The sequence below is a fragment of the Camelina sativa genome, chromosome 17 (genome assembly GCF_030686135.1).
Source record: "Camelina sativa cultivar CO46 ecotype springtype chromosome 17, ASM3068613v1".
NCBI classification, from domain to species: Eukaryota; Viridiplantae; Streptophyta; class Magnoliopsida; order Brassicales; family Brassicaceae; genus Camelina; species Camelina sativa.
This window is the reverse complement of record NC_141896.1, coordinates 19,530,268-19,553,697: the sequence shown is the minus strand read 5'-3', so window position 1 is coordinate 19,553,697 and position 23,430 is coordinate 19,530,268. Positions and strand designations below refer to the sequence as shown.

Here is a 23,430-nt window from a genome sequence, read left to right as displayed (position 1 = left end):
TGCTTTTAACAATATTTAAGATCCAATAAACACAATACATTTAACTCACACATTAAAATAAAATTATAACTGAAAATAAAATAAATTATGCATTAATCATATTCTACCACTCAATTTTATTCAAACACAATAAATTACTATTGTAACTCCGGCCCTGATTGGTAGGAGACTTTTAAGACTTTAAAACAAATAAAAGACTTAACAGCCAATAATTTGCCAATCAGACTTTTTTGACTTTTATTTTTTTTAAAGTTTTGTAAGCCATTTTTCTTTTTCTCTTCGTTGTTTACTCAGATTTTTTAAAGCCTCAAATTCAGGCTTTAAAATTAAACAAATATAAAAACTTTATTTTTTTCCTCTCATTATATTTAAAATCTCTCCACAAGTTTATATATATATATTTTACATAATTTTATTTTTATAAATTAATTTTCCTTATTTTATTCTCTTTCTTTTAAGATCCATTTCAATAATAATTATTTTTATTTTCATTATTATCATCATTTTAATAATAAAAGTAACCGTTATCGATTTAAAAGTATTTGTTACCAATCAAATTTTAACAGTTAAAGTTTTTAAAGTTTCTACAGTTAAAGCATTTACAGCCAAATTCTCTACAGGTAAAATTTTAAAGTTAAAGTCTTTACAGTCATAAGTAACAGCCGTTACCAATCAGGGCCTCCATAGTTCTAAATGTAACTTCCATCATTTCTTATCATATAAATAAGCATTCTCTCAATCTATCATTCTCTCATATTGACATTCTTTTACTATCTCATTTTCACATTCTCTCATTCTCTTCTACAATACCTCAAATCATTTTCCATTTTCTTTTGTTATTTTTGATTTCTTATTTTTGTTGTATGGGTTGTAAAAAAAAATGAAATATCATTGTAAATTGTTAATGCTAAATTTTAATTTTAGAGACTACATGATATATATTTTACATTGTTCTTATTTTAAAAGATTTATCTCCTTTATCTAATTTGGATTATTATCTTATAAGTAATCATTATCTCTTCCTCTACCACCAATATCAAATGTTGTTATATCTCATATGTGTTGTAAGAGTTTGATTCTATATTTTAATTTAGAAAGTATTATATATATATATAAATATTACATTGTTCTATTTTTTAAAGATTCATCTTCATTATCTAATTTGGATTACCATCTTATAATAAACATTCTCTCCTCCTCTCCTACCAATATCAAATGTTGTTATATCTCATATGTGTTGTAACTTGTAAGAGTTTGATTCTATATTTTAATGTAGAAAGTATTATATATATTTAATATTGTTTTCAATTTTTATTTTATTTATATATAAAAAATATTTCTTTTATATTTCTTGCCTTTCTATTCTATTCATATTTATTTTTTAAATTTGCATAGTTAAATCTAAATTCACATATGTTGGTTTTAACAAAACAATCAACTTTATTTGAGAATTAGATGTTCCTATTCATTTTTAAACGATCAATGTGTAACATATAAGCATTTTGTCTTGCAACCACAAGTTCCATTTCCATTGCTTAACTTCATGGTTAAACTATAATATATGTTGTCCTATTTGTAGGAATAACAACATACTTATCTAATTAACTTAAAAGAGCAGATGATTAAACGAAATAAACATTTCTCAAAATTTTATAATTCAATCAGTGAGTGTACTTATTACTTTGAAAATTTTTTACATTGAAGTTCATAAAATCATATAAGAAAACTAAAATACTATATCACTTCAAATTTGGAAGGAAACACTTGGTATTCCTTTTAAAAAAAGTCAAGACACATATAAAAATTTATTAATATTTAACTCACTTTAAAGACATTAAAGGTCATTTAACTCAAAAATAACTTCTATCCAATAATTTCATACATTCCTCCCACAAATAAAAAATATATATATATATGTTCAAGATTGTATTTAAATATTACATAATTTTTTAGTTAGCTAAATTTATAGTCACATATATACAATATATATACATAAGAATTTATATTACTTATTAACACCATAATTCGACCCATTATTTGCTTAACTCAATATTGGTTTCAAAGCCAACTAAAGAAAAACAGAAACGATCTTATTGATATTAGACCAAAACATGGGCATACAAACATAATCACTTACACAGAAGATATTTTAAAAAAATAACTTATTATTACAACATCAACGTATGAAGAGTTTACATAAGCAGTTAATTAGAAAATCTATAATACAATAAATGTATTGGAAACAATATCAGTCAATGATAAGATTAGATCCTCAAAAGCAAGAAACAACATCTTCATAATTCATAAAAAATAAACGCTACAATTATACACATCTAAACGAAATGGTATAAACATATAGTGTATAAATAAAAGTGACGGTAAAGCCCGTATATGCTTAATTAAAACGAAATAATACAAAAGAGAAAACGAAAAAGACAACAAAAAAAAACAAGAAAGTGCCAACTACACCACAACCCACGCGTTGCGTGGGGAAGCACCTAGTAGTGGTAAAAGTAAAACTCGCCAGAGTAACAGCAGTAGTAAGGTGGCCAATAAATGACTTCACTAGTCCTGGACAAATTAACCAAACCGAACGGACCGAACCGAAACAAATCGATGTCATATATATGTAGACCAAATATCAAAATATCTTATAGTTTTAAAACATATTTGTTGAGATTTAATCAAATTGAATGATTTTTTAAAAAATTGACTATTTCGGATAACCCGGAACAGAACCGAAAATAAGTGAAACCAAACCGAATTCGAACCAAAGTTATAAACTAACCGAATGGATCCTAAACTCCTTTATCCAAAATCTAGAACCGAATGGATATATCCCAGAACCTGAACCGAATATCCGAACGCCCAAAACTACACTTCACAATAAAATAAGGCAGTACTTTATGTTCGTACATAATGGTAAAATAGTGAAATTCTATTAAAAAAGTAGAAAAACAGATTAGTCAACAATAAAACCCATATCACCATTGGGCCACAACTGGCCGGCCCATTAGCCAAATTCCCACATAGGAGCCGGGACTCGATCCAAATTGAGGGGATATTATTGGATTTAAATTTATATAAAAAAAAATCGAAGACCTCAACAAAATCATTAAAAGTGGATAAGTGAAAGATTTTTAATTATTGCTAGAGAGTATTCTATAGTTTTGTTGATTAGTTCTCTAAAATTTTGTAAAATGCTCTAAACAATCTCTATATTTTTGTGATACTTTCCATGACTTTTTATGTGAAGAAAGTATATAAAATAATAAACCAATAACATAATAATTGAATTCATTAACAATCCTAGATTTTTTTTTGTTTTAATTGAATAACACAAAAAATTTCATGACTTTATAATTGTATGTATCCAATAACCTAAATTTGTTAAGATTTTAAATGAATTTTTACAAATCACAAACTAATAAAACTAAACGTTAGCAGAGTTTAACAAAATTTTGATCTAATAACAACAGATTCTATATGATATTTAAAGTCTTTAAAATTCTATTTAAATCTGAAACCAATAACCTCTTAGTTTTTTATATGATACTAATGTCTTTGTTGTGTTCATTGTATAATCTTAATTCTAATGTTAAAATTGATTAGAAATGGCAATGTATTGTTCTTAAATAAATTAAATTTTTAAATAAGGCAAGTTGAATTAAAATTTAAAAAAAAAAGAGGAATCAAATAAATAAATAAAAAAGACTTTCTTATCTCTTTCCTCTATGATTTTATTGAAATCATTAAAATTCTCTTTAAATCCCAAACAAACAACCCCTAATGATTTTATTGAACTCTTCTAAAATCTTTATAAATTAGAATCCAATAACACCTTATTAATTATGTATCATCCTAAAATAGTGAAATTCAATAATAATGTCTTTGTTGTGTCCATTGTATAATCTTCTAAATGAGTAAATTATAATATTGAAATTAATTAGAAATGAAAATGTATTGTTGTTGAATAAATAAATTTTTAATTAAGGCAAGTTGAATTAAATATATTTTTTTTAAAAAAAAAAAAAGAGGAATCAAATAAATGAATAAAAAAGACTTCCTTATCTCTTTCCTCTGTGGGAGATTCTGGTTTAGCCCAACATAGAGACAAAAAGGAGAACGCAGTCCACACACACACACCAACCAACCAACTCACACACTGGAGGAGAAAGAAGACAAATTTTGAAATTTGAAGTGAAGAAGAAAAAAACAGTTTCATTTTTCGCCGGCGACGAGTTCTATTAATTCCTGAATCAAATCATGCCGTCCGGTGCGAAGAAGAGAAAGGCCTTGAGGAAGAAGCAGCAGCAGCAGCAACAAGGAGCGATTGGTGGAGCTACTACTAGTACTACTACCAACCATAAGGGTTTCAATGGCGATAATAATCTCCATGGTACATTTCATAGCCTCACCACCCGCTTCGTTTTCGTTTTTTTTTCTTTACGATTCGTTGTTGCTAAGGTCGATAGATGATTGTGTTGAAGAAATTTACAGTATAGAATTCATGGTTAGGTGTATAGGGAGATCTGGCTCGTATCACTCTAGTGGTACTGGTGTGATTTGTTGTTTGATCTTTTAATTTAACATAAACGTTTTTCTCAGGGAATGATGAACATGGAAGCCAAGATGGGAGGGGAAGTGATGATAGCAGTTCGAGTTCTTCCCCTGGTGGTTCTCAAGGAAATGAAGAATTTGGGAAAAAAGATTCACCTGCTGCTGTTCTATCCTCTTCTGGTATGGTGAAAGGTGCTGCTAAGGAGATATCTGGAGATGGAGATGTTACTCAGGGACTTGGACCCAAAAAAAGTGACAATGCAGTTGCGGTTGAAAGAGGAACTGATTACCAGAAAAGTGTTGTGGGGAACTCAACCAATTCCTTTTCTGAAAACCGTACTCACCCAGCCAAACATGTAGCTTCAGTTACGGAAATCACTCCCGTTGTTGAGTCTGTCAAACCTGTGGTGGTTGCTCCTCTCTCCAAAGCAGTGACCTCTGAAAAGAGTGAGCATGTTGATGAGACCTCAAGCTTGGTTAAAAAGAAGTCTGAGAAAAACGGAGAGTGTCTTCCATCTCCGGGACTGGAAAACAATAATAGTAAGGTGGTGGTTACTCTTCCAAGATCTGCTGCTGAAACAAGCAAAAAATTAGAGAGCGTAAAAAAATCTGAAGTTCCAGTATCCTCTGAGGAAAAAGTTAGCATCTCTATTATCCTTTTTGCATTATGTACATATGTTTTTCGTCTCTTTTCAGTTAGCTGAATCTTCTTGATGTATGCAGTGTCTTTTGCTGCCTGGTCCACCAGTTGTCCGAAGGACTTCATGGCTAAGTTGCTGCGGGTTGTTTGATGCTATGACAGGATCTGATAGATAAACACAGGTTAGTCTTGGTTTATGATTCTTCGTAGATAGACTTTATCTGGTTGAGGCTCCTGATTACTAACAACTCCCATGGCCTGCAATTTGTGAATTCCTTCGATGGTTTCCTTGAATTCCTTAAATATATCACTGAAACTACTTCGCAGAAGTCTCTAAACATTTTCATTGTATAGTAAGAGGGTTCATGGAGTTAGATTCTTGGATTGTGAATGCCTTTTCAGTAGATTGTTTAGCTTAGAGTTTCAAACAGTTTATCCACTTTAAAACGTTTTCTGAGAGGCATGTTCATCTATAGTATTCACTGAAACTGGTTAGAATCAATGTAGCGATCTAACGACACAACTCATGCTTGTAAATTCAATAACTAGCAGTTTTGGTTGAGCTACAACAACAATACAGTCTCGTAGGAATCTGAAATTCATGTTCTGATGCATAATTGTATCTCGCATATCATTCTGTTCTTCGAAATTTTGATTGCGTTTATGTAATAAAATAAAGTTCCTCAAGTTTAGCTTCTCTCACTTTTCTTGTTTGCAAGTCTTGATTGCTATGAGCTACCTTGATGTTGTTTATTTGGGTTGCGAAAAGATTATTTCTAAATAGCAGCTAGCCTAACATCTTCCCACAAGTAAAAGGATCATATTCTTTTAGTTTCTCTGCATTCATCATCAGGGATCAATTCCTTTTGTTCTTCTTGTATGAATATTTAACAACATTATCTATATATTATGTTAAACCTGTCTCATGAACGTGTCTTCTCTGCATTGTGCTGCGGAAGAGCAGGGGGATACGTAAAAAGGTGAATGCGCTTGACAGCCAAAGCTTGAAAGACAACCTAAAAACAGGATTTGCGGTCCGTACACTCTTCTCTGTACATCATGTCTTTGATAGATAATAATGTGGGCGGCTTTAGCAACATACGAGAACAAGACCAGACGTCCTTCATAGGGTTAAATTTCGTTTTCTTTCTATTTGAAATACAGTCTTCTTTTGTTCATTAAATTGATTTTAGATTCATGAGACTAAAAATATAGTTCTATTTATACTATCTACTATCTTCTTTATATAGTCTATTAGATATGTTTAGAGGTTTTATCGAAACCAAGTCTCAAAGTTTGATTTTATTCCATGAACACACAGTGACACACACAAAACAAGCTCTGATCCTTTTGTACATAAAGAATGCATGAATCTTAAGCTTCCTATGAATTTAAAAATCACACACACACAAATACAAATACTCGCACACACTAAATCCCAAGTTTCGGATGATTGACACGAACGGAAGAAAAGAAACCCAAAAGCCCATCATGATCCCTTAAGGTCTCTTCACGCCGTGAACCGCGGCGATGTAAACAAGTTGTGTGACTGAGAGTATGATCAAGAACGCCTCCATGGTTCTCTACACAGAAGAAGACACATGAAGTCAATAATTCTGAGATTTCCTAAACTGAGTCTATGAGATTCTAGAATAGAGAAAAGTCTCACCAGTTTGGCGTTTCTCCCTTGAAGCTCGATTTCTTTCCAAGCGAATCTGTGGAAAGAAAGAATGATTAGTCTTACCATCGATGTCTTAAAACATGATGCGATTGCTTGTGAAACAAGAGAGGTTTTATAAATTTATAGTACCCCATGGCAAGAACTGTAAGGGTCCAGGCAATAGTTGCAGCAGTGGCTGCAGCCGGTAAGCTTCCCACGGTCCAAGAACGAATGTGACTAAGTCCCGAGATTGTGGAAGCCGCACCAACCACTCCCGCCAGCAACGCAAATATTACAAAGAATCCTGTCGCTGCGTTTCCCATCGGGAAATATATTGGGGAGAAATGTGCTGGAAGGTTTAAATTAGGGCCTGCTCAAATTTGTTTTTCAAAAGAACCCGAAATGTTAGAACCTCAATAACAACAAGAACAAAAAGTTTGTGCCAAAAGCATACAAATTCGATATACCAACCAATTGTAACTTAGTTCTTACCGACTTCAAATCCATGGTCAATGGCTCGGTTCATGGCCCATCCTCCAATGCCTAGAACGATCACATACATGCAGAAGTTCAACACAAGAAGTCCAGAGGCTACAGGTTTCATTTGCTCACCCGCCATTTTGCCTTTTGGGAAAACTACGAAAGCGGGAAGGAAGAGAGAAGAAAGAAGAATGAAGAATGAGGGAAATTAAGCTTGTTCTTATTTGGAATGAGGCATAATGAAGCAACTTTATATACTAACTCGTATTGTTCTTTTCTTGTTAAGGCTGCTGGTAATACAAGAAAGGTTGATTAGAGAGTTGTAAAGTTCATAGCTTCAAGTTTAAGGCAGTTCTTATTTAAACCCAAGATTCTTGGCTTTGTTCTTTGTACTTATAGAAAGTATTGTCCAATTTTCAAGAGTTTTTTAAGATGTTCTTACAGAAGACAAAATTTAGATTCTTTAGCAGTATTTTTATGTCTCCTTATTTTGCTTTTTATCCGGCTGGGACATGGTATCTGTTCTTAAAAAATTCTCAACGATTTTAGAAGAATTTCAGAATTTCGAATTGGTACTTTTATGAAAACTTGTTTATAAAACAGTTCCTTATGTGAACACTTTCGCCAATTGTGGATTTTTCCCATTTCAAATAGTATAAAAATATCTGAATCTTTACAAAAAAAAATTCTATCTTCTCTAAAGAAACTCTAAAACACAAACAATTGTTGAGTACTCTGTTCTTGTTGTTGCAAAGAACAATGTAAAGAACATCTAGCACTAGAGATCGACATTAACAAAGCCTTTTCCGTATCTCCGTCCATTCTTCTTTCGACCAATTTGATTAGATACTTTAAGAAAACCGAATCGAATGGCAACGTGATTGGTCCGTCCGTGGAGAGGCCAAACTCTTCTTCAGATATCTTCAAGAGCTCTTGGAAAACAGAGTTGCTCAGGTAACTTATCGGAAAAGCAAAGCGTGTGTGATCTGTCGTGTAAACCACAAAACAGCCCTTCTCTGCAGCGGTTGAGCTAGTAGTAGTACTTGATCTTTGGAATGAGATTCTTTTCCTGTGTAGGGCTGCTCTCTGTTGCCATTTCTTGGCCATCTTGATAAGCTTCTTTGTGTTCATCATTCTTTCCAAGAAAATATTTTGTAGATCTGAAAAGACGACAAAGAGTTTGTAAGTTGTGTTGTAGAAAGAACTCTTTGAATGCAAGTTTTGATTGGTGAAGAATACCACAGGCTTCTTTCATTATATATAACAAGTTTTAGACCAACTAATTCAGACAGAAACACATGCCAGGTTTCTTGTCTGTGGTCAAAAGGGTCCCCAAGTTAGCAATCAATCTTATTTCAAATCAACTTGTGGATCAAAACATATACAGTGAGAACTGAGAAGACATGACCATGTGGGTATGAATCTTATTATAAAGGACGTTTATATGTCAAGATTTAGCTGATACAAAGATAATATTTAATTAAAACCTTCTGATCTTATTCCTGGTTTCCTAAAGGTCTCGACTCATTAATCAATTACACGTCTGCAAAGCAACTTGTGGACTATACAACTTATTCATGTGGGTATGAAACTATGAATACTATATGAACATTTATATACATAATGATTAATGAGAACTCATACATAAAAGAGAAGCCAAAAATTACCAAACTCATGCATCTGTACAGCTTTGTTTGTTAGCATAAGGGGTCCTTAGTAGGTTAGTGGTCCATCGGCTAAATCAAATGCGAGTCACAAAAATAATAGATCAAGTACTTATTATTCAGGGGACAAACAAATCTTTTGTGAAATCAAGGACAACAAATCTGGTTAGAATTAATGATCAATTAGATAGGCATGTGCTTATGAAGCAAGGATGAAGAACATGTAGGTCCATAGATTTTCTGGTCAAGAGATTAAGCAGCTAATCAACAATTTCTGCTAAAAAATCATATTTCCTTGAGATTCAAACGACATGTTCTTGATGCAGTCTTTTTGTTGTAAGGGCAATTCGATTATGAATGACGTTTTTACACGCCGCTGCACCATTTTTCTTGAAAATATAGTATCAGAGTAGATATGTTTTAGACTTTCAGTGAAATGCCTCTCGATGATTTGTTCTTAAGAGCATGTGAAGTTAAATTTAGATGAGACAATCTAAAAGAGAGCGAGAGAGAGACGAAAATAGTAGTTTGTATTTTTCAAATGATCTGTCTATCTAATACAGTAGAATTTTGTACAAAGAAAAGAATATTTACAGTCAATTTCTCTAAAATACAAGCGATTGTTGAGTAGTACTACAGTATTGGTTTTGTAGTTGCAAGGAGCATCTAGCACTAGAGATTGACATTAACAGAGCCTTTTCTGTATCTCCATCTATTCTTCGCTGGATCAAATTAATGAGATACTCCAAGAAAACCGAATCGAACGGTAACGTGATTGGTCCACCTGCCGTGAGGCCAAACTCTTCCTCAGAGATTGTCAAGAGCTCTTGGAAAACAGAGTTGTTCAGGTAACTTATGGGAAAATCAAAGCGGATTTTATCAACCGTGTAAACCACGAAACAGCCCTTCTCCACAGCAGTTGTTGAGCTGCTAGTAGTAGTAATAGTAGTAGTTGACCTCTGAAACGAGATTCTTTTCCTGTGAAGGGCTGCTCTCTGGTGCCATTTCTTGGCCATCTTGAGTAGTTTCTTAGTGTTGATCATCTTAGAGAGCCAAAAAAAAAAAAACAGATTTGTAAGTTGTGTTGTAGTGTAGAACTCTCTGAATGAATGAAAGTAGTGATTGATGAAGAATGCTATAAGCTTTGTTGTATTATATAGAAGGAGAAACTCTTAAGAAGTTTTTAGATATATTTAAAAAGCAACCAAATTAAGAAGACAGAATCACATGCTTATGTAGTTCTTGTCCCAGAATTAGTAACCAAACATATCTGCTAAATCAACTTGTGGATTTAAATTATTAACAACATGACCATGTGGGTGTGGGTGGTATATGAACCTGTTAAATTTGGGCTTATTTTGGGCTTCTAACTAAAAACCAATTGGCTATTAGTAGATTGACCCTAACCCTTTATATATTAATTATAGTTCCTTTAAACTTCAGATGTGAGACTTGGATTGTATCCCAACAATCTCCCTTTCAAACCAAGGACCACATATGGGATCTTGACAGAACCAATCTATACTAATAAAAAGTAGAAGCTATAAGCTTCTAAGGCTGTCCACCTAGGATTTTAAACATCCAATTGTAATAAAACATGTCACTCATTAACATTTTTTAAAGTTTCCAGAATTTTCTATATTAAGAATTATTTTAAAACAACCTATCAGGATTTGACATGTCTTCATTAACATTTTTTAAAATTTCCAGAATTTTTTAGAAAAGGGACAATTTTAAATTTATGGAAATAAAAGAACCTATGAACAATATCCCACATTGGCTAGAAAAGTTTTAGACAATGGTTCAGAACCATTATAAATAAGATTAATATGCTTCCAACAACAAATGAGCAGGAAAGCTTGATTTATCAAGCGTCCAAGTTTAAAAATTATTCGGTTTGATCCGGTTTTTATTTGATCAAACTAAAACTTTAAAAAGTTTCAAAAAAATATTATAATTTTTAAAATTCTTAAAAGTTTAAATATTATAAATATTGAAACTTTTAAAAGTTCTTAGCTTTTAAAAAGTTTTTAAATATTATAATTTTAAATTTTAAAAGTTTTAAAATATTATAAATATTAAAACTTTTTAAAAGGTTCAAATTTTATATTTCGAAACCTTTTAAAAGTTTAAAATACTATAAATATTGATGTAAAACATAAATTATCATATTTATCTACTTTTGTGCTTTTTATTTCTTATGAGCTACAAACCATATTTTTGTGTATGATTTTATAGATGAGTTGATATTCTTTCATTAATTTTTTTATTTTTGGATCTAAGGAAGAAGAATTGACATCGCAAGACCTTGATTTGATGTTTGAATCAAGTTTTGGAGTTTAAAGAAGAAAGATGGACAACAAACACACATGTTTTATTAGCTATACATAGGCATGACCATAGTTACGGTTGTCACGTTTATGGTTTATTAACCATCGGTTATGGTTAGGAATATTGTTTAACCTTAACTATAACCGTTTAAATATTGTTTAAATACTGTTTTTAAGAAATATTGTTTAACTATATACGGTTATGGTTATTTGAGAATATGATACAGTTGATATTATTTGATGATATAGCAGAATTGATATTATTTATTATAATTAATATGTTCTTATAGTGTACTCATATTTCTATATATCATATGATTCATATCAAATAAAATATTATTAGTATATTTTATTATGTTTTTAAAATATTATAAACCAAGTAAGGATTTTGGTTGGAGAAGATTATAAACGTGTGGATCTAAAACAAAATAAGTATATAGATAAAATTATCAATAATTGGATGCATGTGTTAACTATGCTGCTCTTCATGAATTTTATAAATTTTATGAGAAAAGAAATAATTTTGTTCTTGGAGTTTGATGAGTTAACAAGTTGTGTTTTTAAAATATTATAAACCAAGTAAAGATTTTGGTTGGAAAAGATTATAAACGTGTGGATCTAAAACAAAATAAGTATATAGATAAAATTATCAATAATTGGATGCATGTGTTAACTATGCGGGTCCTCTCATGTTCTCTCAGTCAGAGATGAGATTGACAGATAGAACGAACCATTAAACCTTAAAGACCTTGAGAAAATTTTGGAATACCGGTTTTAGTAAAAGTAAACCAAAATAAACCGAAATGAACCGAAAACCCTATTAGCAACTACCTCTTGAAATCAAACTGCCTCTCTATATAAATAAGGCAGTCGCTGCAGACAACTCAAAACAGAGAGAGAGAGAGAGGCTCCTCCTCAACTCAACTTCGAAGTTCGAATCATGTCTTGTTCGTGTGTTTTTTAGGGTTTTCGTGTCAATCTTATTATATGTCTATTAGGTTGTGTTGGTTGCGAATTAGGTGTTGTTTGTGTATTTACTGTTAGCTCAGATTTGAGGGAAAGTGATGATATGAAAATGTCGCCCCAGTCTTAATCTGCATCCATTACGATGGAATGTAACATGGTGATTGACTTTTTTTTTGTCTGATTCTCTCAAATCACTTTCGTTTTATCTTAATCTTTTCTGCAATGGGATATGATGAGATGGCATTAATGTTTTGTGACACCCAGTCTGATCTGCTTCGGTAGAGTGATTGATTTGCCATTATTCTCTGATCCTTAAGTCTTTGCGTTTTCAATATTGTGAATTTGATCCAAAGTTTTGATCTTTGAAGGGAGGAATGAGGAAATAATTACCATACGTCTGCAAATCAGAAATACAGTGTTGATTCATTAGACATGCACTACCATCTGACCTCTTCTCTCTTTCTTCTTGTGTTTTCGTTTGTTTTTTTCGTTTTGAGATCCTTTTGTTATATGCAATCAATGATGAAATTATGTCCAAATTGAATGATTATTCAATGATTATTTAAATCACTAGATCACCATCTTTCGACTGAGATTGCTGTTTTAATCCTGTTTTGTGTTGTTTGTGTGATGAGATTTGCCTATGGTATCTGATGTCCAAAGTTGATTAAAAAAATGTGTTTGGACATTTCGTTTTTCTTAGGCAGAAAGTGAAATCAGGCTTTGCGACACTGTTAGCTTCTTTATAAACCATAAGCTACCTGTTACTTTAATACCTGTTTACATCTATTTTTATCAATCTTTTGGTTTTGTTTTGGTTTTCTAAATCATCCTTATGTTATTCGTTATCATCTTTTGTTTTATTGTTCCTTCTTGCTTCTCTTGGTGTGGCAGTGGCTTTCATGTGGATTATCTGATTACTATGAAGAACTTTTTCAATGATTTGTTGTAAAAGATGTTACAAGTTTTTAAATGTAAATATTAGTGTTTTACTTCTTTAATTTTAAAGAAGTTTGGTCAATTTTTCATATTAAGCAAAATATACGACGTATCAAACTCTTTTAATAAAAGAGCTTCATCGACCGAGCATTGGTCTTCATGGAGATGGTTTGGCACTTCGTAATGCCATTTCATAACAGTGGAGATGGTGGACGTTACAAAAGTGATGGTCCATAATGTATCTCAACCTGGCCTGTTGTTCACAATGGGATGAACTTCTTTCTACTTGTTGGTAATCTGTCATATTTCAGCAAATAAAAGAAACCAGTTCTTGTCCAATATATGCTTTGATCGAGAGATGGGTAAAGTCAATTGGTTTAATTGTAGCTTACATGGTTTACGGTTTAGTGAACCGAACCGACCTATCTACTTGTAATTGGTTTAATTGTAGCTTACATGGTTTACATGTCTTGGAGAGTCTTCAGCGGCTGTAACCCTAAAGAAATTGCTGAGAGAGAGACGTTCTGATTCTCCTTGTCATTTCTGCTGCGCAAGTTCAATTTCTGGCTTTTTAGGAAAGCGAAGATGAAGAAATCATCAGCTCCCTTGTCGTTGCGTGTCGAAGCAATGGGCATCAATGCTCGCTACTCCGTACTTCAAGTCCTTGTTTCTGACCAACTCCTCGTCTAAGCCGCGGCTCTTAGGACTGTTTTATGAGGCTGCTACTTATCAGTTTGATATCGACAAGTATTTGGAAAAGAATCTCGTCGCTGATGCCCATAATGAGTTGCATGTGTGGGTTCTAGAGGATGTAGCGAAACAGGATTGGTCGAAACACAACTACACTTGGAGTACCGACAAGATTTTCTTCCGTCGTCACGTTTACATCGCTGGAGTGACCGCTTCCGGTGAAATAGTGTTTTCCATGCGCAAGTATACATCTGGCCAACCGTTTTATGTTTTCTACTTCAATCCCGAGAGGAACAATCTCCAACGTGTTGAAGTCCAAGGTTTTGGTGAAGGGTTTAAGAATCCTTGTAGTGTTCGCACCTTTGTGAACCACATTGAGGATCTTCATGTTAACGATTTAGAACTACTCAAGCCATTCCATGCTCCACGTAGGGCTACAAAATATTCGGAATCACACAAAGAAAGAAAAAGGGCAAGAAGATAGCTTGGGATGATCCACTGGAGTTGGGTGAAAGCAATATTATTTTGTGCTCTTATTTAGGCGTTTATGCACTTTTGATATTTACCTTTGACTCAATAGATGGAACCGTTAGATGTGACTGAAGTGTTTAATAAGAAAGAACAAACCAACCTCTTCTTTCTCCATTGTTGATGTGACTTATTATAAAGTGTTGAGAAGATTATTGTTTTTGTTCATTCCTTTACAAAGATTAGAGACAGAGAGAGCACATGCTTCTGTCTTTGTTGTAAGTGATGGGATCAGAAACATATATACGAGCAATTACTGTGTACTTCTCTGTTCTTGTTAGTTGCAAAGAGCTCTAAGAAACAGAACTCACAAATCTTTTCTCCTTCAATCTCCATCTTCAGAAAACCGACTCGAAAGGCAACGTGATTGGTCCGTCCGTGGGGAGGCCAAAATCTTCTTCAGATATCTCCAAGAAAAACAGAGTTGCTAAGGTAACTTATCGGAAAAGCAAAACGTTCTTTATTTGCCGTGTAAACCAAGAAACAGCCCTTCTCTGTTGAGAGCTGCTCTACGTTGCCATCTTGATTATCATATTTGTATTCGTTCATTCATCCCTATTTTGTGGGCAAATAGATCGGAAAGCAAAAGTGATTTGTAAGCTGTATTTTAGAAACTCTTTAAATGCAAGTTATGGTTGATGAATAATCCAATAAGAGGTTTGTGTTAGAGTTATGCAAAAACAATATAAAGAGAGTAAATTGTGTATGTTTTGTATTTCAGTGTAATCTAACTGCAACCATATTCACAAATAGCTTTTTGTAATGGTATCAAATACTCTAAAATACAAACAATTGCTGACTCCGTTCTTGTAGTTGCAAAGCGCGTTGTGAAGAACATGTAGCACTAGAGATTGACGTTAACAGAGCCTTTTCAGTATCTCCATCGATTCTTCCTTGTATCAGTTTGATGAGATACTCTAAGAAAACTGAATCGAACGGCAAGGTGATTGGTCCACCGGTTGGGAGGCCAAACTCTTCTTCAGAGATCTTCAAGAGCTCTTGAAAAACAGAGTTGCTTAGGTAGCTTATCGGAAAAGCAAAGCGTTTGTTATCCGCTGTGTAAACAACAAAACATCCTTTCTCTACAGCGGTTGAGCTACTGGTAGCACTGGACTTCTGAAATGAGATTCTTTTCCTGTGGAGAGCTGCTCTCTGTTGCCATTTCTTGGCCATCTTGATTAGCTTTTTGGTGTTCATCATTATTCTCTGGGAAAGCAATAAAAAGATTATTACTTGAAAGTTGTATTGAGGAAATCTTTGTATTAGTGCAAGTTCTGATTGATGAAGAATGCTATAAGCTTTGTTGTATTATATAGAAGGAGAGATATTAACAAATTTAGACAGAATTAGTGACAAACTATTAAGCACCTAACCAGACACAACACGTGCTTATGTTTCTAGTCAATGCGACTCATGGGGGTCTTTAGTTGGTAATCAATCATGTCTGCAGTGAACTTGTGGACTACACAACCTTCTTGTGAGAGCTGAAAAGACATGATCATGTGGGTGTGAAAATTCTATATGGTCATTTATGTGACAAGAGTTAGGTACTAAGACTTTGATGAAGAAGAATGCAAGAGGCAGTTGTTACATTATATAAATATATAATGAGTACGCAGTTGAGAACTTGTCAAGCAGACAAGTCTTGAAGACAAGTGCAGCCAAAACCCAAACTTATGTTTTCTTAAGGGTCCCATGTTGAGTAGTTGATCCATCAGCTACTTACTTCCAAAATTGTGAGTCACACAAATATTAGATCAAGCAGGGAACAACAAATCTGTATATATATAATCAATGATCAAATAGATCAATACAATAAAACACATGATATAGGAAATGAGAGTAGCTGCCGCACATGTGAAGTCAAGATAAGAAGAAGTGGATCACGTGTGATGGTGAGCTGGTGGAAATGGGAAAGCAATGTCAACGTAAGGGCAAACGGATTACGTTAGTTAACACTGTTTGTTAGCTTAGTATAAGAGCACCTGTTAGATCAGATGAGATGTTGAGACTGCGTTTCCTATGAACGTTGTGTCAAATTTATCGGTTCTTGTTTCTGTTGAATCTATTTTGATCTTTTGTTTCTAATCTCTGTTTTACGTCATCAACACATGTGCTGATGATGATGCAAAGATGAAAAGCATTTAGGTCAATATATATCGGTCAAACCATATGTTCTTGTAGTCTATGTGTGCCTTCTCACAGACTTTTTTTATTTTGTTCAACCTTGTTACATAGATGGTTGTATAACAGAGTATAAGGTATTCGATGAAACCTATCCAGACTATATGCGGCTGCACCATACGTCTTCTCCAAGTTAAGAAACGGCAGCGTTTACTTAAGAAGAGTCAAAAGCTGGCGGCCCACTTGGACGTAAAATTAGCCCACTTTTTTTGGTTTTCGCTAACCGACTAAAATCGGAATATATATTCACGTAATGTAATGGTACCTAGGTCTCTTTAGTATTACATATAGCTAGGTTACTTTAGGTCTTAAACATATCTATCTCTTTCTTAGTTGGATCGGCAATCATGAATTCATCATCTACCATATCGATTGATCTCGCCATGGAGATATTGTTGAGATTGCCTCAGAAGTCGGTCGCTAGGTTTCATTGCGTGTCGAAGCTATGGGCATCAATGTTGAGTACCGCATATTTCAAGGAATTGTACATGACCAAGTCATTTTTGGCTAAGTCGCGCCTCTTATTCGCCGTCGGAGAAAACGACAACGAAAACACAAAAGCCATAGGCTGTGGTGTGTGGAGCTTCTTCTCGTTGCCTCAGCTTGAGAAAGCATATGATAAATCATCATCCTCGACTCTTGTAGCAGCCGCCGAAGTTCATCTGAAGATCTTCTCTCCAGAAGATATACGAATCAATCATTATAGTAACATTAAGTACTTTTCATGTGGCTACAACTCTGGCTTGATCTATTTCCATGGTTGTCGATACCAAAGTAAACCTTTGATCTGTAACCCCAACACAGGAGAGTACGCAGTATTACCTAAACGGTATACTTACAGAAAGGCGTATAGCTTTTTCGGGTTTGATCCCATTGACAAGCAATACAAGGTATTGTACATGGCTTACGATGGTGGTCCTGGTAATCATGTAATTCTTACATTTGGAACTGTTACAGATATGAGGTGGAGAAAGATCGAATGTTCCTTACAACATAATATTAAGAGTGATGGGGTATGCATCGATGGTGTTTTGTACTACTTAGGTGACGACAATAGATGGGTTTACACGGATGGTGCTCATCCCGTATTATTGACTGATTATATGATTGTTTGCTTCGATGTGAGGTCTGAAAAGTTTAGCTTCATTAACGTTGAAAGGTTTTGTCGATTGATCAACTTTAAGGGCAAGTTAGCTATGATTTACTGGGAGGATGATTTCGACTTTTATGAGGCTGCTACTTATAAGGGTGATATCGACAAGTATTTGGAAAACAATCTCGTCGCTGATGCCAATAATGAGTTGCATGTTTGGGTTCTAGAGGATGTAGCGAAACAGGATTGGTCCAAACATACTTATGTAAACTGTGTATCTTGTTGTCTATTACAGAAGAGGTTACAGCTTGATATATATACATGAGTCGAGATAGAGGTACTCTAGGTTTAGCTAACTAAGGAATGTAATATACAAGGAAACAATATATTGCAGGCGTGATTATACGATGCTGTCATATCCTTGACATGATACGTGCATATCCTTAACATCCCCCCTCAAGATGGAGCGGCTGATGTCACTCCAATCTTGCTGCGAAGTTCCAGGAACCGTTGACGTGTCAGTGGTTTTGTGAGTGCGTCAGCAAGTTGATCAGCTGTGTGAACATGTGCAACACGAAGAAGACCTTGTTGGACCTGCCCCCGAATGAAATGGTAGTCAATAGCAATGTGTTTCATCCTAGAGTGAAATACTGGATTGGCACACAAAAATGTGGCACCAACATTGTCACAATAGATCACTGGTGGTGCAGTGCGATTGATCCCAAGTTCAGACAACAGATTACAAATCCATTGAAGTTCAGCAGCTGTGTTGGCTACAGCTCTGTATTCGGCCTCAGTAGAAGATCGAGCAACTCCATTCTGTTTCTTAGCATACCAGGATATGGGACTTTTACCAAGATAGACAATGTAAGCGTTTGTTGACACATAATCATGGGAGTCTCCTGCCTAGTCAGCATCAGAGTAGGTGTGTAAGGAGAGTGGGTTGGTCGCAGAGAAAAATATACCATGAGTCGGTGTGCCTGCAAGGTAGCGAAGAACTCTCTTGGCCGCTTGCCAGTGGACATCAGTTGGTCGGTGCATAAATTGAGACAGTCAATTCACAGCAAATGCTATATCTAGTCTTGTAAATGCAAGGTATTGAAGACTACCTACAAGTTTGCGGTAAGGTGTAGGGTCCGATAATGCATTACCAGAGTTGATCGTGATCTTGGGAGAAGAAGCCATAGCAGAGCTAACAGCATTAGCGTCAGTCATGTCATAGGAGTGGAGAAGATCAACGATATACTTGCGTTGAGAGAGATGGAGTCCTTTGCTGGTGCGATGTGCCTCAAGACCAAGGAAGTAGTTGAGGTCTTCAGGGTCTTTGACGGAGAATCTGTCAGCCAAGAGATTAAGAACTTGTTGAATGTGTGCTCCGTTGCTACCCGTGATGAGGATGTCGTCGACATAGACTAAGAGGTAGACATAATCCTTGCCATGTCGGAGAACAAACAAGGACGTATCTGCAAGTGAGTTGACAAAGCCGACACCCACCAAATAATTCTTTAGCTCAGTGTACCAAGCACGCGGTGTCTGTTTTAAACCGTATATTGCCTTGTGAAGACGACAGACATGATCTGGGAAATCCGAGTTGACAAACCCAGGTGGTTGTTCCATATATACTTCATCTTCAAGAGTGCCTTGGAGGAAGGCATTGTTCACGTCGAGCTGTTTGATAGGCCATGGTTTAGAGACAGCAACATCCAGCACCAATCGTATTGTTGTTGATTTTATCACCGGGCTGAAGGTCTGGTCGTAATCTCTGCCAAGCTGTTGAGAGTAACCCTTGGCGACCAGTCTCGCTTTACACCTGCCAAGAGAGCCATTAGAAAGAAATTTGTTCTTAAACAACCATTTGCAGCCAACAACATTTAAATGAGGTTGTCGTGGAACAAGATCAAGGGTTTGATTTCGAGCAAAAGCATCAATTTCTATGGACATGGCTCCTCGCCATTGTCGATCCTTTAGAGCCTGGTTCACTGTCGTTGGTTCATGGGGTATATGGCGAGACAGGGCAACCGAGAGGTTGAGCTTGGTGTTGGGTTTTGTTATATTATTTTTCCGGCGAGTTTTCATAGGATGTTGGTTAGTCGGTAACGGTTGTTGAACAGATGCCGGGGCCGGGTGAGTTTGAGTCGGGATGGTCGGGGTCAGGTTTATAGTTGATGGAGTCGAGGTCGGTGAGGTTATTGTGAGGTTCGGGTTTGAGGATGAAGTATTCGTGACAGGAGCGAGTGGTGGTGGATTTAGATTTGAAGGATTTTGAGTGGGCTTGGTTACTGGGCCTTTAGTGGGTTGGCGTCTTTGGTATTGTTTTAGTTGAGCTGGTGGATTTGTTTGAGATTGTTGTGTTGATTGTCGAGGTGGATTGGGCTCGATTATTGCGACCTCACGATCCAGGTTGTTGAGGGTTTCCGTGTTTACTGACCGGTGATGATCTGATGTCGGCGATCCTGTCGGCTGCGACGGTGGCAGTACGAGTGGCGGCGGCGGTGTTGTGGCAGTGGGATTAAGTTGTGTCGAGGTTGGAGAAGATATAAGGACTGCAGAGGGTTGTGAAAAGGACGAGGATGTGGATGGAGAATCTGTTGATGGTGAAGAGGGATTGCGCATCGGAAAGCTTTGTTCATCAAACTTGACGTGCCGAGAGATATATATGCAACCAGAACTCGGTTGTAAGCAGATGTAAGCACTCTGAGTTAAGGAGTACCCCAAGAAGATACATGGAGTAGAGCGATTCTCTAACTTGTGTTTGGTGTAGGGTCGTAGCCACGGGAAGCATAAACACCCAAAAACGCGGAGCTTGTCGTAGTTCGGGAGCGTACCAAACAGCCTCTGGAGTGGATTCTCCATATTGATGACAGGAGTTGGAAGACGATTGATGAGGTAGACGGCAGCAGAGAATGCGTAGGTCCAATATTTATGGGGAAGACCAGCATGTGTGAGAAGTGATAATCCAGTTTCGACAATATGGCGGTGTTTTCTTTCAGAGATTCCGTTGTGCTCAGGTGTATGTGGTGGAGAAGTGAGATGAGATATGCCATTGCTTGCGAGGAATTGGCGAAGTGCTAAGAACTCACCACCATTGTCGGAGTATAAGCTTCCAATGCGTTGTCCAACTCTGTTTTCAACAAGAGCTTTGAACTGAATGAATGTGTCGTGAACTTGTGACTTGAGTTTGAGTGGGTAAATCCAGGTGTAACGGGTATAGTGATCAACAAGGATTAGATAGTATTTGAAGTTGTCAACAGAAATAACGGGTGAGGTCCATACATCTGAAAAGATAAATTGGAGGGGATAAGTGGAGAATAGAAGTTTGTGAAAATGGGAGTTTGTGGCTTTTATTAATAGCACAATCAGTGCACAACATGGTCTGTGAATCTGATTGTAAATGAGGAAGGGAAAACTTTGAAACAATTGTTTTAAGAATAGAGTGGGAGGGGTGGCCTAAACGAGAGTGCCAGTCTTTGAGAGATGGTTTTGTGGAGGAGGATGCAAAGAAGGAGGTGATGGTGGAGAGGGAAACCGGCCACTCGTAAAGCTCGCCACTAGTTTTGCCGCGGAGTAACGGGACCCCCGACATCAGATCCTTCACCTGAAAGAAAGCAGGGAAAAATTCAACAGAGACCATGTTAGAGTTGCAAAGTCGATAGACGGATATGAGATTTTTATGAATGTTTGGTACACAAAGGACATTTGTGAGAGATAAAGGTTTAGTAGAAGAGGGCAAGGACAGTGAACCAGTGTGAGAGATCGGAATGCCAGAGCCGTCACCAATGAGAACCGTATCATCACCATGGTACGGCTGATGCAATGCCAGGTTGCCAAGGTCACTGGTCATATGGTGAGTGGCACCACTGTCAAGGATCCACGAATTTGTCGGCTGTTGATGTCCTAATGCCAGGTTTGCACGCGGTTGCCATGGTCGAAATGGAGATGGAAGGAGACCAGACTGAGAACCGTAGGAGGGTTGGTATTGGAGCTGAGAGCATCGTTTCGCACTGTGTCCAAAGACACCACAAATCTGGCACTTGCCTTGGTATCCTCGGGTGACACGATTGTCCTGTCGTGGATATTGCTGCTGGTGTTTGTTGTTGGACCACGGCTGGCGAGGGCGATGAGGCTGCTTTCCTGGGTTGTGTGAAGAACGAGTGACAGCAACATTAGCGGAGATTGGACCGGTGGTGACATTGGACAGGGCAACTGCGAGGAGCTTGGCTTCTTTGTTCATGAGCTTCTCATGAACTTCGATGATTGATGGAGGGGTTTCTCGACCCTCAACTTGATCGATGACAGACTTGTAGTCTTCAGGGAGTCCACCGAAGATGAACTCAAGTTGTTCTTCATGGGCAAGCGGCTTACCGAGAAGAGAGAGTTGGTCGAAGCGAGTTGTGAGTGACTGCATGTATTCATCAACAGATTCGTCACCTTTAACGGCTTGCTTAATTTGTAGACGTAGTTGTTGTATGTGACCCCAACTTGGATTTGCGTATGTTGCAGAGATCGTCTTCCACATCTCGGCTGCAGATTTTGTCTTAGAGACGAGGGGTTGCAGAGCAGGGGAGAGAGTACCGAGAAGACCACTGTAAATGAGCTTATCCTGACGTCTCCATGTCGCATAAGCTGGATTCGGTGTTGGGTATCGTCTGATCGGGAGGAACAGAGGAGCCATCGACGTAGCCAGCAAGGTTGTATCCATCAAGGAGAGAATGAACCTGAAGGCTCTACGTCATGTAGTTTGTGGAAGTGAGTTTGGTGATGTTCATCATGTTGATGTTGAGGAGACCTTGAGTATCGACAGTTTCAGCAATGGCAGCCATGGATTGGGAAAAGAAGAGACGGAGAGCAGATCTGAAAAGTGGAGGAAGGGGAACGAGAGAAAAACAGAGAAAGAAAGAGAGGCGGCTGAAAAAAAAAAATTTAGAGGAGTATCGATGTGGCTCTTGATACCATGTAAACTGTGTATCTTGTTGTCTATTACAGAAGAGGTTACAGCTTGATATATATACATGAGTCGAGATAGAGGTACTCTAGGTTTAGCTAACTAAGGAATGTAATATACAAGGAAACAATATATTGCAGGTGTGATTATACGATGCTGTCATATCCTTGACATGATACGTGCATATCCTTAACAACTTACACTTAGAGTACCGATAAGGTTTTCTTCCGTCGTCACGTTTACATCGCTGGAGCGACTGCTTCGGGTGAGATAGTGTTTTCCATGCGCAAGTATACATCTGGCCAACCGTTTTATGTTTTCTGCTTCAATCCCGAGAGGAACATTCTCCAACGTGTTAAAATCCAAGGTTTTGGTGAAGGGTTTGAGATACGTTGTAACGTTCGCACCTTTGTGAACCACGTTGAGAATCTTAACGATTTAGAACTACTCATGCCGTTTCATGCTCCATTTGAGGACACAAATGATTCAGAATCAGAATCAGATACAGATGAAGATGATACCATGTGAATGTATGAATTTTACCCAGAAAAAGATACAAAGACATATGCTGAGTGAATGAAAGATGCAGAACTTGTAGGCCCGTTGATGTGTTATCAGCAAAAGTTAGAACCCTAAACTTACAGAAACTTCCAATCTATATATAATAGCAAACGCACTTTTTTGTGTCAATTTTTAATCCACGGATGAGATTAGTTCCAGTTTTAATCCAACGGTTTAAAATTATTAATCGTGT

At 36.2% G+C, this 23,430-nt stretch overlaps 3 protein-coding genes, 3 non-coding genes and 4 pseudogenes across 9 annotated transcripts; 6 read left to right on the top strand and 4 right to left on the bottom strand.

Annotated features, from left to right (window-relative positions):
* The first annotated feature begins 4,080 nt into the window (after positions 1 to 4,080).
* Positions 4,081 to 6,445, top strand: LOC104757291 (uncharacterized). 2 transcript variants are annotated; one of them, XM_010480020.3, is made up of 4 exons: positions 4,081 to 4,399; positions 4,609 to 5,198; positions 5,284 to 5,382; positions 6,165 to 6,445. In XM_010480020.3, exons 1-3 carry the CDS (start codon positions 4,267 to 4,269, stop codon positions 5,374 to 5,376), a joined length of 816 nt encoding a protein of 271 aa, XP_010478322.1. In that variant the 5' UTR covers positions 4,081 to 4,266; the 3' UTR covers positions 5,377 to 5,382; positions 6,165 to 6,445. The 2 variants fall into 2 exon arrangements, with proteins under 2 accessions (XP_010478322.1, XP_010478323.1); XM_010480021.3 differs by having other exon boundaries at positions 6,160 to 6,445.
* A 26-nt stretch (positions 6,446 to 6,471) lies between these two features.
* On the bottom strand, positions 6,472 to 7,573 carry LOC104757290 (membrane protein PM19L-like). The gene is made up of 4 exons (XM_010480018.3): positions 7,353 to 7,573; positions 7,011 to 7,230; positions 6,870 to 6,915; positions 6,472 to 6,783 (listed from the first exon to the last, which is right to left on the bottom strand). Exons 1-4 carry the CDS (start codon positions 7,477 to 7,479, stop codon positions 6,700 to 6,702), a joined length of 477 nt encoding a protein of 158 aa, XP_010478320.1. The 5' UTR covers positions 7,480 to 7,573; the 3' UTR covers positions 6,472 to 6,699.
* A 386-nt stretch (positions 7,574 to 7,959) lies between these two features.
* LOC104757289 (auxin-responsive protein SAUR64) lies at positions 7,960 to 8,580 on the bottom strand. Its single transcript, XM_010480017.3, has one exon. The coding sequence runs from the start codon at positions 8,472 to 8,474 to the stop codon at positions 8,049 to 8,051; it is 426 nt and encodes a 141-aa protein (XP_010478319.2). The 5' UTR covers positions 8,475 to 8,580; the 3' UTR covers positions 7,960 to 8,048.
* Positions 8,581 to 9,515: 935 nt separating this feature from the next.
* Positions 9,516 to 10,127, bottom strand: LOC147924056 (auxin-responsive protein SAUR65 pseudogene; annotated as a pseudogene). The gene has a single exon (XR_015585761.1). The product of XR_015585761.1 is annotated as an auxin-responsive protein SAUR65 pseudogene (transcript).
* Positions 10,128 to 12,391: 2,264 nt separating this feature from the next.
* Positions 12,392 to 12,484, top strand: LOC147924055 (small nucleolar RNA U31b). The gene has a single exon (XR_015588008.1). It is a non-coding gene; the product is annotated as a small nucleolar RNA U31b (small nucleolar RNA).
* A 41-nt stretch (positions 12,485 to 12,525) lies between these two features.
* On the top strand, positions 12,526 to 12,612 carry LOC147924054 (small nucleolar RNA snoR4a). Its single transcript, XR_015588019.1, has one exon. It is a non-coding gene; the product is annotated as a small nucleolar RNA snoR4a (small nucleolar RNA).
* A 199-nt stretch (positions 12,613 to 12,811) lies between these two features.
* Positions 12,812 to 12,900, top strand: LOC147924053 (small nucleolar RNA Z196/R39/R59 family). The gene has a single exon (XR_015587989.1). It is a non-coding gene; the product is annotated as a small nucleolar RNA Z196/R39/R59 family (small nucleolar RNA).
* Positions 12,901 to 13,876: 976 nt separating this feature from the next.
* On the top strand, positions 13,877 to 14,413 carry LOC104759503 (putative F-box protein At2g02890 pseudogene; annotated as a pseudogene).
* A 723-nt stretch (positions 14,414 to 15,136) lies between these two features.
* Positions 15,137 to 15,734, bottom strand: LOC104757286 (auxin-responsive protein SAUR64 pseudogene; annotated as a pseudogene). Its single transcript, XR_015587631.1, has one exon. The product of XR_015587631.1 is annotated as an auxin-responsive protein SAUR64 pseudogene (transcript).
* A 1,254-nt stretch (positions 15,735 to 16,988) lies between these two features.
* On the top strand, positions 16,989 to 23,204 carry LOC147924052 (F-box protein At2g16450 pseudogene; annotated as a pseudogene).
* Positions 23,205 to 23,430: the final 226 nt, after the last annotated feature.